The 12,354-nt window shown below is 49.5% G+C and overlaps 1 protein-coding gene across 1 annotated transcript; it reads right to left on the reverse strand.

Annotated features, from left to right (window-relative positions):
- Positions 1–196: 196 nt before the first annotated feature.
- LOC108505449 (ovocalyxin-32-like) lies at positions 197–8,939 on the reverse strand. Its single transcript, XM_017831442.1, has 6 exons — positions 8,694–8,939; positions 3,514–3,576; positions 2,535–2,709; positions 1,749–1,885; positions 898–960; positions 197–776 (listed from the first exon to the last, which is right to left on the reverse strand). The coding sequence occupies exons 1-6, from the start codon at positions 8,922–8,924 to the stop codon at positions 618–620; spliced, it is 828 nt and encodes a 275-aa protein (XP_017686931.1). The 5' UTR covers positions 8,925–8,939; the 3' UTR covers positions 197–617.
- Positions 8,940–12,354: the final 3,415 nt, after the last annotated feature.

Genomic DNA, 12,354 nt, shown 5'->3' on the forward strand with positions numbered 1-12,354 from the left:
GTGTTCAGGACGGGAACAGGACAGGGCAGGAACCAAGAAGAGCTGTTTGAGGGGTGTCCTGCCCATCTCAAATGTGGGAATTCATCCATCTGGAGCCTTCCTGGCTCTGCAGGTCTGTTTTGGTTTAGAGTTTACAGAGAAGGTGGAAATTTGAGGTCCAACAGCAGCACAGTGAAAGAAAACCCAGCCTCGCCCCTGAGTGATGGTATTTGGTTTATTGGAGAGGTGAGTTGAAAACCAGCATGATTCCATCCCGAAAAATGACCCAAAAAATTAGTAGGCAGATATTTCTTACTGACAGATTAATACTTTCCTGGAGAATTTTTACCCAAATATATTAACTTTGTTTACAAACTCTACGTAACAGTTAATTAGTGACATAAAATCAACCTGTGTATGTTCATCTGTGTATATGTGCAGTAGCAAAGGCTGTAGGTAGAACTCTCTAGAAGTTGAGTCTTGCAGTTTGAGAAGTGACAGGAAATAATTTTGGTACAGAACAGAGTAGTGATAGTGAAAGCATCCCGATCACTGACTTGTGTGGAAACCCAATGCCGGCTCCAGCTCTGGTAGCACAAGGATTTTCTCCCTGAATCCAGGGATTCTGACAATCTCTCTCAGAAGTTGTCCCCCCTTTCCTCTGAAAGGCCAGCAGCTGATCCCGATCCCAGCCCAGATCCCTCCTTCAGCCCGTGGGTCTCGGAGGCACAGAAGTGTTTCACTTTCAGAGGCTGCCCAGGGAGCCACGTGAGGCGCATGTGGCAGGAAATCATCTCCTGCAGGAGGGATTGAAAAACACCTCTTTTATAGAGAAATACTGATTTTATAGGTGTATACTCATCACCTTTGTACTGCCCATCTCCTGGGGACAGGAGGGATTACACCCCTGTTTCTTACCTGTGTTGGCATTTCGTGGAGCAGGACAGTGTAGTCGAACTCAATAAAATCATCTTTCCTCTTCTGGGTATGGAAAAAAAGAGAAGGATTATCAGGAACACAGGTTTATATTGTTGAAGTTTAGCTTCTGCTTTGATTTACTTGGCTGCACTGAGCTTGCTTAGGGACTGTGGTTGCTGGCTGGAGTGAGGTGGGTTTTGATCATGGAAAGACGGGGAATTAGGAGCACTTCCTGCATGGAATTCTTGAAGGCAATGGCTGCTGTGTGGCTCTGCAGCCCCACTCTCTGCCATGAAACCAGGCTGGCCCAGGTGCTAATTAATTGAATTTCCCCCTCTGATGGATTTGAGAATATTGCCTGTTAATCTCTGCTTCAGAAAAATCTTGTGCTGAATGGAGCAAAAACTGGGTCCTGCCTGTGGATCACAGGGACACAGAGCTCTGGGAGCTGCTGTTTGATGTGCTGGGGGGTCAGACCTGCTCCCCAGGCAGGTGTTTTGGGGGACACAGAGCTTTGGGAACTGCTGTTTGATGTGCTGGGGGGTCAGACCTGCTTCCCAGGCAGGTGTTTGTGCCAGGTCTGAGCCTGATGATGCCTGTGAGCCTCACAAAGGGTCAGAGGGTGTGGGAGTGACCTGGTGTGGGGCTGAGGAACTGCAGGACCTGCAGAAGCCACTCATGCAACAAGGAAAGCCAAATTTTGTCCAAATGAGTAAAGTTTTCCCACCAACACCTGGACAAAGTGCTTGTCCAGAGGTGGAGATGCTGGAGAAGGGGAGGCCCTGGGGTTTGGGGGATCACACCCACGGCAGCAGGGAGAGCTGGGGGGTTCTGCTCCCTGCTCCACTCACCCACTGCTTCACCGACTTCACTTGTGCCAGGAAGTATCCCACGTCCTCTGTGGACTTTTCCCACATGATGGAGCTGCTGCCAGCGACAGCCAGAGCCCAGGCTGGCTCCAGGGCAGGCTCAATGTTGCCATAGCTGTCTGCAGGGCACACAGAAACACAAACAGTCTCAATTCTGGCTGTTCAGCTGAAAAATGATGAACCACAGAGCACTTTGGCCTGGCACAGGCTGGTCCTGGGATGAGACTCTTCCCTCGGACGTGTCACAGGGAAAAGGGAGGAGAACGATGCTAAAGCTGCACCCCAGGAAAGTAGAAAAGTGTGGCAGGACTGACATTGCCAAAAGACAACATTCACGGGGTCCCACAGTGGGGTAAGAACCCCAAAATCCAGGGTAATGGAAGTCTTTACCTAGCTGGGAGGAAAAGATGGAATTTTTCCAGGATGGAAAAGTTCTGTTAGTCATGCCCAGTGAATTTCCAGCCACAGCTGGAGAGGTTGTGGCTTGGGGCTCTTGTTATTCCTGGAGGGCATTCTGCATTTACTCGAATTTAAAATGGTGCTTTTAAACCCAAACCGCCTTCAGAAGGTGGTGCTGATGCCAGTGTTAAATGCAAGGGGGTTTTGTTCTCCCAGAGGATCCCTGGAAGGGGGAATGTTTTGACAGCACTGTGGTTTCAGGGTGCTGCTGTAAATAACGTGTCTCCTTCCAGTGCATGTGTTTGCTTGTGTTCTTCACAGTGCCCTGGGAGATAAATGAAATACAGCTGATTGGCTGGAGGAATATACCTGGAATATTGCTCCCAGTTATTGGTTTGGTTTGCTGCCTGATTCTTTGGTAGAGTCTGTTGTCCTCTTCCTGGATTTCATTCTGGTCTTTGGTGTGTGAGCACTTGATGCTGACAACAGGAGGAGACTTTTTCCTTGGATACAACACCGTGGCCAGGCAGCTCCCGGCGTTTTCCTGTCAAGGGAGAATTTAAAACTCTTACCTTTGATCAAGATTTTAGTTACCAGCAACTCATTGTTTGGGTGAAGCTGGTCAAGGGTCAGGAAAGTCTTCAGAAGGATATAATTTTTTCCCCAGAAAAGTAAATGGTTTAAAACCACGAGGTTGGAGGGAGTTAACAGAAGTTTTTGATTAATGCACTAAGTCATCTTGGAAATGTGTTTGAGAGTTTTAAGAAATAACATTAATTGATAACAGGGACTTTCACTGCATTGTAGCTCAGCCTTGAAACGAAAATAATCTAATGCTTCATATTAAGTTCTGAGAATAGTTTGAATTCCACAAACTATGAAGGAAGAGGGCAGTGAAATTGCTGGTGACAAGTGTGACAGGGAGAGTGGAGGGGGTTAGAATTGAGAAGAACATGCAGCTGCCAGCTCATTATTCCCTTTTTGGGGTGTGGACAGCAGGAGCTGCAGTGGGATAATGAGCACAGTGGGATAAAGAGCACAGAGGGATAATGTCCCCAGTGGGATAACGAGGACCAGGCTGTCACACTGTCACTGAGCTTGGGCCACTGGGAAGCTTCACTCAGGCCCTTGGTTGCCTGAGGTGACTTGAAATCCTTCAGGACTGAGGGCCGAGGATCTCTCAGGTGCTCCTCGGGGCAAAGCCCCTGCCAGGCAGACAGGGAGGAGCACAAAGGTCTTTCCATTGGGAAAGATCCGTTTCCTGAGCTCATAAATGTCCCTGTTTTGGAGCTGCTGAAGTTCATTCCATGCCCATGGTCAGAGGGAACACAGAGGACCCCAAACTCACCCCAGTCCTGTAGTCTTCTGTGCTGAACTGCAGGTAATACTTGTGCCCAAAGTCTGGGATGTTCTGGAAGAGAAAAGGTTCAGCCATCAGTGGAACTAAAGCCTTATTTATGTGCTGGGACAAGCAGTGAGGAGGGGAAACAACCATAAACAACCTGCACACCAAGGGATGTTTGAAAGCCTTTCCTCACTGAGAGGCAAGAGGGAAAATCCAGCTCAAAGTCCTCCCTGGGCCAGTTATTCCAGAGTAACTTCACCAATACTGACATTCTGAGGGAGTGTTCAGTGTCCAAGGAGGTATTTTTGCACTGACTATCATATATAAATGAATCCAATCCTGCTGAGTCACATCTGAGCAGGAATTACACAGGCTCATCTAATATCTAGGATTTTGGTCATTGGTGATGGGAAAGAAACTGGTTTCACCACACAAATTCTGGTCTGTCTGCTCTGGTTTGCCCTGAAAATACCAGTCCTGAAGGATCCCGTTCAATCATCCAGGATTCTGCTTGGTAAGGAAAAGCAAAAGATAACTCCTTGCTGATGGGAAGCAGCCAGGAGGACAAAACACCTGAAAAGCCTTAGAAATGCAAACCTCTGAAATGTGTAATTTTCTTGGATTTGGGGGTTTTTAACTCGAGGATTTCAGTTAACAAATGGGCCTTCTAATGTGGGATCTTCTGTCTCAGCTCCAAGCAGGCTGAAAGAGAAACTGTCTTTTAATATTGGCCATAAAAAACACTCATTTCCCTGGGATTACCTCATCCAGTTGTGCAAGAGCAGAGCCCAATAACAAGTCTTGGCATTATCTGCTCTTTATTTCATGGTCAGTCTTTTATTTTCCTGCCAGCTTTTAGACTGAGCTCTGAAATATCTGTATTTTTGAGTGTAAGGGCACTCATTTGTTCCCCTTGCTCGGGTTTTGAACACAATGCTCTTCAGAGGAGCAGGAGGGGAATTGTGGCTGTTTGCAGCAGTTTGCAGATCAGGAGCCAAAGCAAACGTGGGTTTGTGTTTCTCTAACCTTGAGCCCTCACGTTCCCTTCCCGGTTTCTCCCAGGAAGTTATTGATGCCATAAGGTCGGCAAAGCCCCACACCCGCCTGCCTGGAGTACCTGCACAGAGTTGTAAACTGCAGGTAAGAGGACAAACTGCTTTGATCACTTGTTCTATTTTATAAAACCCCCTCCTGAAAGTTTAGGGTGAGTCCAGTGTGGAGCTGGAGCCACATCCCACTGGGAAGAGGGTGGAGGAAACGGAACGAGCTCAGACTTCTTTAATTCCTTTCTTCTTTTCCTCCTCGTTCTCCTCTTCCTCCTGCCCCTTTTTGTGTGTTACTAGAAATATTGTCCTCAAAATGGTAGAGAATGTGCCATGAGGGGTCACTCAGCGTAGCAGAATGGGAAAAACTGACTTTCTGAAGTGCCAAAGAATCAGTAATCAAATGAAATGATAAGAAGGGTCTAATCTCTCACAACAATCACTGCAGTTAAGGCTAACTTTCTGATTATTGTAAAGCTACCCCAGAGCTGTTATTGCAGGGGTTTATAACATTCCTAATTTGATCAAATTTGGCTATTTTGAAGCACAGTGAGCCAGGCCTGTTCCCTTTGGGTCATCACTGCACATGAGAGAACCTGAAAGGATCAAGACTTGAATAGAGAATTCTGTGCTTTGGAAGGAGATATTTTTGAAGGAGATGTTTTTGAAGCAGATATTCTCCCTTCATTTGCAACAACTCCACCACAGTACTACTAGTAGGTATTACTACTACTTCTGTACTATTACTACCTAGAAAGCTTTCAAGAGGTGCCCCACAGCAAAAATACAGATTCAGGCTGGGGGGGCTTCTTTGAGCCTCCCAGGGAGGAGGGAGAAGGTCCATTTGGCAGGAAATAATTGTACATTTATGAAAGTATTTGTAGGTTCGAAGAAAAGCATCACTTTTCTTTCCATTATTATTTCCCACTATCATCTGTAAACCCTCCCAGAGTGTGAGTTCCTCAGAGCCCAGGGATATCTGAAAGCAGCCAAAGATAAAAGTGTCCAAAAGAGAAGAAAACAAGTGAGTAATTCATTTTTCCACTGAATATCTGGGTCAGAGGATTATTTCCAGGCTCAGAATTCTTGCAGCTTTTCATGACGGATTTTTAGTGCCGTGGAGGCCAAAGGAGCAATTCCAGAGCAGGTCCCAAAGGAGGGAGTCATTTTACAATCAGTTTACAATCAGTTTACAATCACTGCTCTCACTCCCCACTGGCACAGGAAGGGGGGATCCCTCTCTCACCCCAAACTGCAGGTTTCCATCTCTCCTTCTCTGTGTTTCCCACCAGCATTTCCCCCCTGGATCCAGTTTTTAGCCAGTTTTTTAAGCAGGAAAAGCTGGAACTGCAGAGAGAGGAGGGCGAGCTGTCCCTGCCACAGGTCCTGCCTTTCCCACCCTAACGGGGGGCTCTCACTGTTGGAAGTAAGAAAATAAGGAATTTTTTAATTGATTTTTAATATTAAAACCAGGGTTGTGGTATTGCAACTGTTCTGTGTCCAGGTGAGGTTGTGAAGAGAAATATCCACCTGTAAAATGGGACTTTCTAGTCCAGTTTAATCCAGTGCTGCAGTTTAGCCACAAGATTACCTGGCTTTACCTTCACCCTTCACCTCCTCCTAAGTTCTGATTTCCAGGACAGCTTGGGATGGGAAATGCTACATCAGTGTTTTGAAAGCTTCCCTCTTTGACTTCTGGGATCTTCAGCTGGCACAAACTAAGACTTTTCTTATCTAAAGTGTATTTAAAGTGCAGCTGTTTCAACAACTCCACGAACTGCTGTTTCCTAGAGGATCCTCACTAAAGGAAAAAGAAGGGACAAAACAAAGAGCAGCCAGCAAGGCAGGGATTATTCCATGTTTGGCATCTCTCTGCTAGTTGTTGACAGGAGAGAAAAGCCCTGAAGTCTCATTTTACCTGAACATGAAAGATCCTTTCCAGGCTGGGGACTGTCTCCAGTCCTGTTTCCAATTACCAGTTTCACCAGCTAGTGGGCTAATAATGTCAGGATTAAATTACAGTGCTCATTATTGAATTCCATGATAAAATCATCCTGGTTTTATGGGATCCAGTGATATAGTAACCAAGAGGAAATTTGCCTTGTTTAAAAAAATTACTAAAACCCAGACAAACCGAAAACCCCCAAACCCCACCATTTCTGTCTCTTGCCTTCACCTAATAGAGCACATTCCTTCCAGGAAATTCTTGTCATTTTTTTCCAGTGGAGGACAGAAAAGAAGGAAGTGACCACGTTTAGCACTTTTCTCCTCTTGTTTTCACAGAGTGTGCAAAGAAAAAGGGGAATTAGACTGCAGAGAGTGGTTACAGTGAGCTCCTCATCCAGAGCTGGGAGGAAATAAGGAGGAATTTCACTTCTCTATAACAAACCAGCTATTCTCCTTCCTATATTAGGAGTCAGGTGGCTGAGAGCGGGGGAGGAAAATCCCTTTCCCTTCCCCCAACCCAAATTAGTTCACAAATATTCACAAATATTCAGCTGGGAAGGGGATCTGCACCAACCCCTTCATGCTGACAGTCTCTTTCCTAGGGAATTGCAGCACTCCAGCAGGGAATTGCTGTGCTGCCAGCTTGTTCTTCAGCCAGGCACAAGTATTTATATATGGAAATACATCCATATATCCATATGCAAACTGCCCAGGAAATACAGAAGGAACATTTATCCGTTTGGAAAGAAGTATAAAACAGCACAGGAGGTTCCTGTCAGGGGTGTCTGCAGCAATTTCATAGGAAAACTGAATGTCCCATGAGCAAGTCCATACTCAGCACCTAATGTTATATTTAATGGCATATTTGGGAATGATGATGAGAACACAGAGTTACCTAAAGGGCATGATTCCAGATGAATCCATAGCAGAATTCCCAGGCAGGGCTAACACTGTCTTTCAGCCTTGCATTACACCAAAGTCTGATTTTTTTCACAGTATTTTGCATTTTGTCAGATTTAATTGAAAATTATTTTGACCTGTTAAATATCGCATGCAAGTCAGGCTTCAAATTGTTTTGGAGCCACTGCCAAGTGGGATTTATGGGAAGGATTCAGGATCAGGACTGCAACAGCATATCCTAAACTTTTTAGGCTGGCTCAGAACTTCTTTCTTGAAAGGGAAGATTTGACATTCCCAGTTTCAGGAGAGAGGGCCTGGATTGCACACACCGTGCAGATGCTGAAGGACAAGTGTTGTAAGGTCTCCAGAGCCATGGAAAGGATCCAGGGGAATCCAGTGCTGCATTTGGCCCTTTGGAATCCAAACCAAGCAGCCCTTGCTCAGAGAGCTGCCCAGCAGCAGGACCCGAGGGCTGGGTTAAAATCTCATCCCCTCGGCTCTCCAGGAAGGCAGGGCTTTCCTTCCAGGATCTACAGCCCGGGACAAACATTCCCCAGAAGCTTTTGCCTGATTTCTTGCCTTCAGAAACCGATCGAGCTGTAAAAAACCCCCAAAGCTGGAGGAGGAGAAGGGCTGCACAGCACGGGGCTCATCCTTTGGGGAGCAGAGTCCACGTACCCCGAGCACCACCCCGAGCATCCCTGGCAGGATCCATGACGGGAAGGCTCTGCCCCTGCAGCTGCTCCTCTCTCGGGGACTCCTGCCCCTCTCTGTCACCTCAATTTGCCGTGCTTTTTGGAAGATAAAGCTGAGTTTTCTGATGGGAACTGCATCGCCTTTAGATGAAGTTCTTGGTCTGAGGAAGGGGCGGTGGGACAGCAGCCCCTGACGGGACCTGGGTGTCCCTGAGGAAGGGATGGTGGGACAGTGGTCCTGGAGGGGACTCAGGTGTCCCTGAGGAACGGAGTTGGGATAATGGTCCCTGAGGTGACCCAGGTGCCCTGAGCCACCTGAGGAAGGGGTGGGAGGACAGCGGTGCCCTGAGGGGACCCGGGTGTCCCTGAGGAAGGGGCAGCGGGACAGCGGCCCCTGAGAGGGGCAGGAGGGCACTCCCGGTGCCCAGCGCGGGACCGCGCTAACCTCAGTTATATATAACAATTAATATAATAATTACTGCTAATTGCAGCTATATACAATAACAACAATATAATAATTGCTGTTCATTGCACTTTCCCCGGCATCGCTCTAAGCCCCGCGCCCCCCGGCCCAGCACCGCCCCCGCTCCCCCCGTACCTTCACGGTGGCCTTGCGGACCTGCCCCAGCGCCCGCAGCCCCCCGGGCGATCCCGCCTTGAAGTTGCGGTACTGCAGGGCCACCCTCGCTGCCGCCGCGGCCCGGCGGCTCCCGGGGTTCAGTTGCCACCCGGCGCCGGGGTCCGCGGGGACGGGAGCGGGGAGCAGCAGCAGGAGGAGGAGGAGGAGGAGGAAGGCGGGCGGCCCGGGCGCGGTGCGGAGCCCGGGCATGGTGCGGGAGGTACTGGGGCGGCCCCGCGGAGGTCCTGTACTAATAGCGGGGGGCCCGTCCCCGCCCGCTGTCAGAGCGGGCAGAGTCCTGTCCCTGGGCTACTCCCCTTCCCTCAGCCCTCCCACCTGCCGGGGGGACGGGGCAGAGGGAAGGGGAGGGTGCTGAGGGAACCCGGGGGGCTCCAGGGGGGCTGGAGGGGAGCCAGGACTTCAGGAGTGCCCAAGAGGGACCGGAGTTTCTGAGGGGAGGTGGAGGGGACTTGAGAGGGGCTGGGGATGATCTGAGGGCAGCCACGGGGGGCTGGAGAGGAGCCAGGACTTGAGGGGTGCCAGGGTGCTGAGGGGAGATGAGGGGTGCGAGGGGCACGTAAAGAGGGGGTGAGTGTTCTGAGGGGAGACAGAGAGGACCTGAGAAGGGCTCGGGATTGTCTGAGAGGAGCCAGGACTTGAGGGGTGCCAGGGTGCTGAGGGGAGCCAGGGGGACGTGAGTGGGACCAGGGGTACTGAGGGGAGCCAGGGGGATTTGAGGGGTGCCAGGGGGAGTTGAGGGGGACTGAGGGTTCTGAGGGGAGTCAGTGGGTTTGAGAGGTGCCAGAGTACTGAAGGGAGCCAAGGGCATTTGAGGGGAGTGGAGGTTCTGAGGGGAGCTGGGGGACTCGAGGGGTGCCAGGGGAGCCTGAGGGGGACCTTAGGTTTTGGGGGAGATGGGAATTTGAGGGATGCCAGGGCTTGAGGGGGACCAGGGAAGTCTGAGGGGTATACAAGGTGGACTTGAGAGTGGCCAGGAGTGGTCTGAGGGGAGCTGGAGGGGCTTGAGGGGCACTGGGGGTTCTGAGGGCAGTCCAGGTTTTCTGAGGGGGGCTGGGGGTCCTCAGACAACCCCTCAGCCAAGAGCAACGTCTGTGTGAGGAGAAACTGCTGCTCCCAGACAGATGTGCCACTATAAGGACACAGATCAGAACAAACATAGGTAATTATGTGGAAAAACACACTTAGCTCCTTCTCAGTGTTACAACAACTCAACACTTCCCAAAATTACAGAGGCTCCTTCAGACCCAGACGTGCTTTCCCTGGGACACAGCTGAAATATTCCAAAAACTGTGCACAAGAAGCAGAGGGAAGCATTCCTCCCTGAAATAAATCTCACTGAGTGAAGCTTTTTGGAACCAGTGTGGTCATATCTCTTGTAACAGGAAGAAAATGAACTGAGACAGCGGCCAGATTCCCTTAGGATGGTTTTTGGGATACAAGTGGGCTTCTTGCCTTGCTGATCCTGGAAGCATCTCTTGGAGACACTGAATGCAGTAAAATGTAAAAGATTGCAACCCTTTCTGTGTTAAAAATGCTCAGTTTTAATGATCTACTCTGTTACCATCCAAGCAAATGGGTATTTGCATGTGCAGCTGGGAGTCTATTTTTATGCTTCTGGACGTGTATTGGGGAATATTTCTGGGCTGGGACCTCAGAGAAGTAAATCAGAACTCTGGTTGAAGACTTAAACTGTCTCCCGTGGAGCTTTAAGTCTCTTTTTATTACTGTAATGCTTTTTCATAGAACTTCTAATTCAGTATTTCTGAGGCTGCGCTCAGTGAGGGAAATTACTACAATTTTTACATTATTATAACTATTACAATAAAGGTATAATATCATTCTTTAGAAAGCTGTTTTCTGTGCCACACAGCTCAATAAATGGTCCTAATTTTGTCTGAGGTCATGATTTTTCTTCCTGAAATAAATTCTGCAATTAAGAGTTGGTATCTTCACATCCACACAGGACAGGCTGCATTGGGGTTGGAGCAACCTGGACTAGTGGAAGGTGTCCCTGCCTGGTGTAAAATTTAGGAGAGGGAGCAGGCTAATTTTTTTCTTATTGGGACACTTGCCATGTGTGTCTCCGATATTTTCTGTTTGGCTGGAAGGAACCGAGATCCGGCCTTTCCTCATTTACCCTCGCTGTGATGACAGCTCTGATATTCCTTTTAAAATGAAATCCAAAAGGGTGAGCGATTCTCCTCAGCTGACACGGGAGGGGTTTGGGCAGTGCCGATTGTTTCCCGATGTTCCCTTCGTGCCCTCGCAGCACACCCTGGGTGCAGGATGAGCCCTGAGGATTTCCTGGGAGCAGGGGTAGTGCAGGTCCACGGAAGGGAAGCAGGGAGGTGGAGCAGGATGAGCGGTGAGAAAGGCTTTGGTGCAGGATGTGAGGAGGGTGGGGTGGCAGGAGGTGAGGGCTGAGAGGGCCCAGTCCCTCCCGCTCCCATCCCTGTGCTCACGAGCTGCAGCTGCCCCAGGGAAGGAGTTAAACCCACCCTGCACACAGGCTTCACACTCGCAGCTCCGCTGCTTTAGGTTTTGGGGGAGTTCAGAGGCTCAAGTGAGAGGTAAGAGCTTAAAAAGAGGTAAAATCTTGTAAATCCAGCTTTGTCTCTCCTGCTGGAAAAGCCTGCAGTCCCCTGGAGGCTCAGAGCTGAGCCCTGCGGCGCTGACCCCATCCGTGACTCTCTGTGCCCTTCCCTTTCCCTCGGGTTCCCCTCCTTTTCCTGCTTTCTGGGTCAGCCCGGCGGGCAGTGATAGGGCTGTTTCCTTCCTCCCGAGGGCAACAAAGGGGCTGTGATAGCCCAGGGTCGGGATGACAGGGGCACAGAACCCGCGTCACAAAGCAGGGACAATCCTGGGGCAGTTTCCTAACATTTCTGCAGGGATTATGCTGCTGTAATTTGCTGTTGATCCAACGTGACTCTGGATTTACAAAACAATTTGACCCGGGGAAAACGAAAGCTCAAATGCTGAACAGGTCCAGGGTGATGTTTGTAAACATGGACAAGACTAGTTTGTAAACATGGACAAGACTAGTTTGTAAACATGGACAAGCACAGCTTTTGTGCCTCCACAACATTTAGAAAAGGTACTTTCTTTAAGCCCTGTGTTTTTTTGACCCTTAAAAGCTGGGAGTGCATCCTCCAGCAGCCAGGCCTCAAGGTAGGCTGGTTCAGGCTCTTGGGTGCCAGCAAAATGAAGCTCTGCAGCGCGCAAGATCTGAACAAAAGGAGCTGAAGTGAGTGATCCGACCTGTGGGAGGAGTCCAGAGTGACACCAAGTTAATCAGAGGGCTGGAGCAGCTCTACTGTGAGGAAAGGCTGGGAGAGCTGGGATTGTCCAGCCTGGGGAAGAGAAGCTTCAGGGTGAGCTAAGTGTGGCCTTCCAGTGCCTGAAGGGGCTACAAGAAACATGGAAGTGTCTGTTGACAAGGGATGGAGTGACAGGACAAGGGGAATGGCATCCCACTGCCAGAGGGCAGGGTTAGATGGGATATTGGGAAGGAATTTTTGGCTGGAAGGGTGGGGAGGCCCTGGCACAGGTTACCCAGAGAAGCTGTGGCTGCCCCTGGATCCCTGGAAGTGTCCAAGGCCAGGTTGGACAGGGCTTGGAG

This window comes from Lepidothrix coronata, unplaced genomic scaffold (genome assembly GCF_001604755.1).
Source record: "Lepidothrix coronata isolate B3197 unplaced genomic scaffold, Lepidothrix_coronata-1.0 Scaffold190, whole genome shotgun sequence".
In the NCBI taxonomy this organism is placed as follows: domain Eukaryota; kingdom Metazoa; phylum Chordata; class Aves; order Passeriformes; family Pipridae; genus Lepidothrix; species Lepidothrix coronata.

Coding starts and splice junctions, on each gene's coding strand:
- LOC108505449 (XM_017831442.1), bottom strand. CDS start 8,924: ATGCCCGGGCTCCGCACCGCGCCCGGGCCGCCCGCCTTCCTCCTCCTC. Junction 3,577..8,693: donor TCCGCAAGGCCACCGTGAAG/GTACGGGGGGAG, acceptor TTTCTCTTCCAG/AACATCCCAGACTTTGGGCA. Junction 961..1,748: donor TGAAGTCGGTGAAGCAGTGG/GTGAGTGGAGCA, acceptor TTCCATACCCAG/AAGAGGAAAGATGATTTTAT.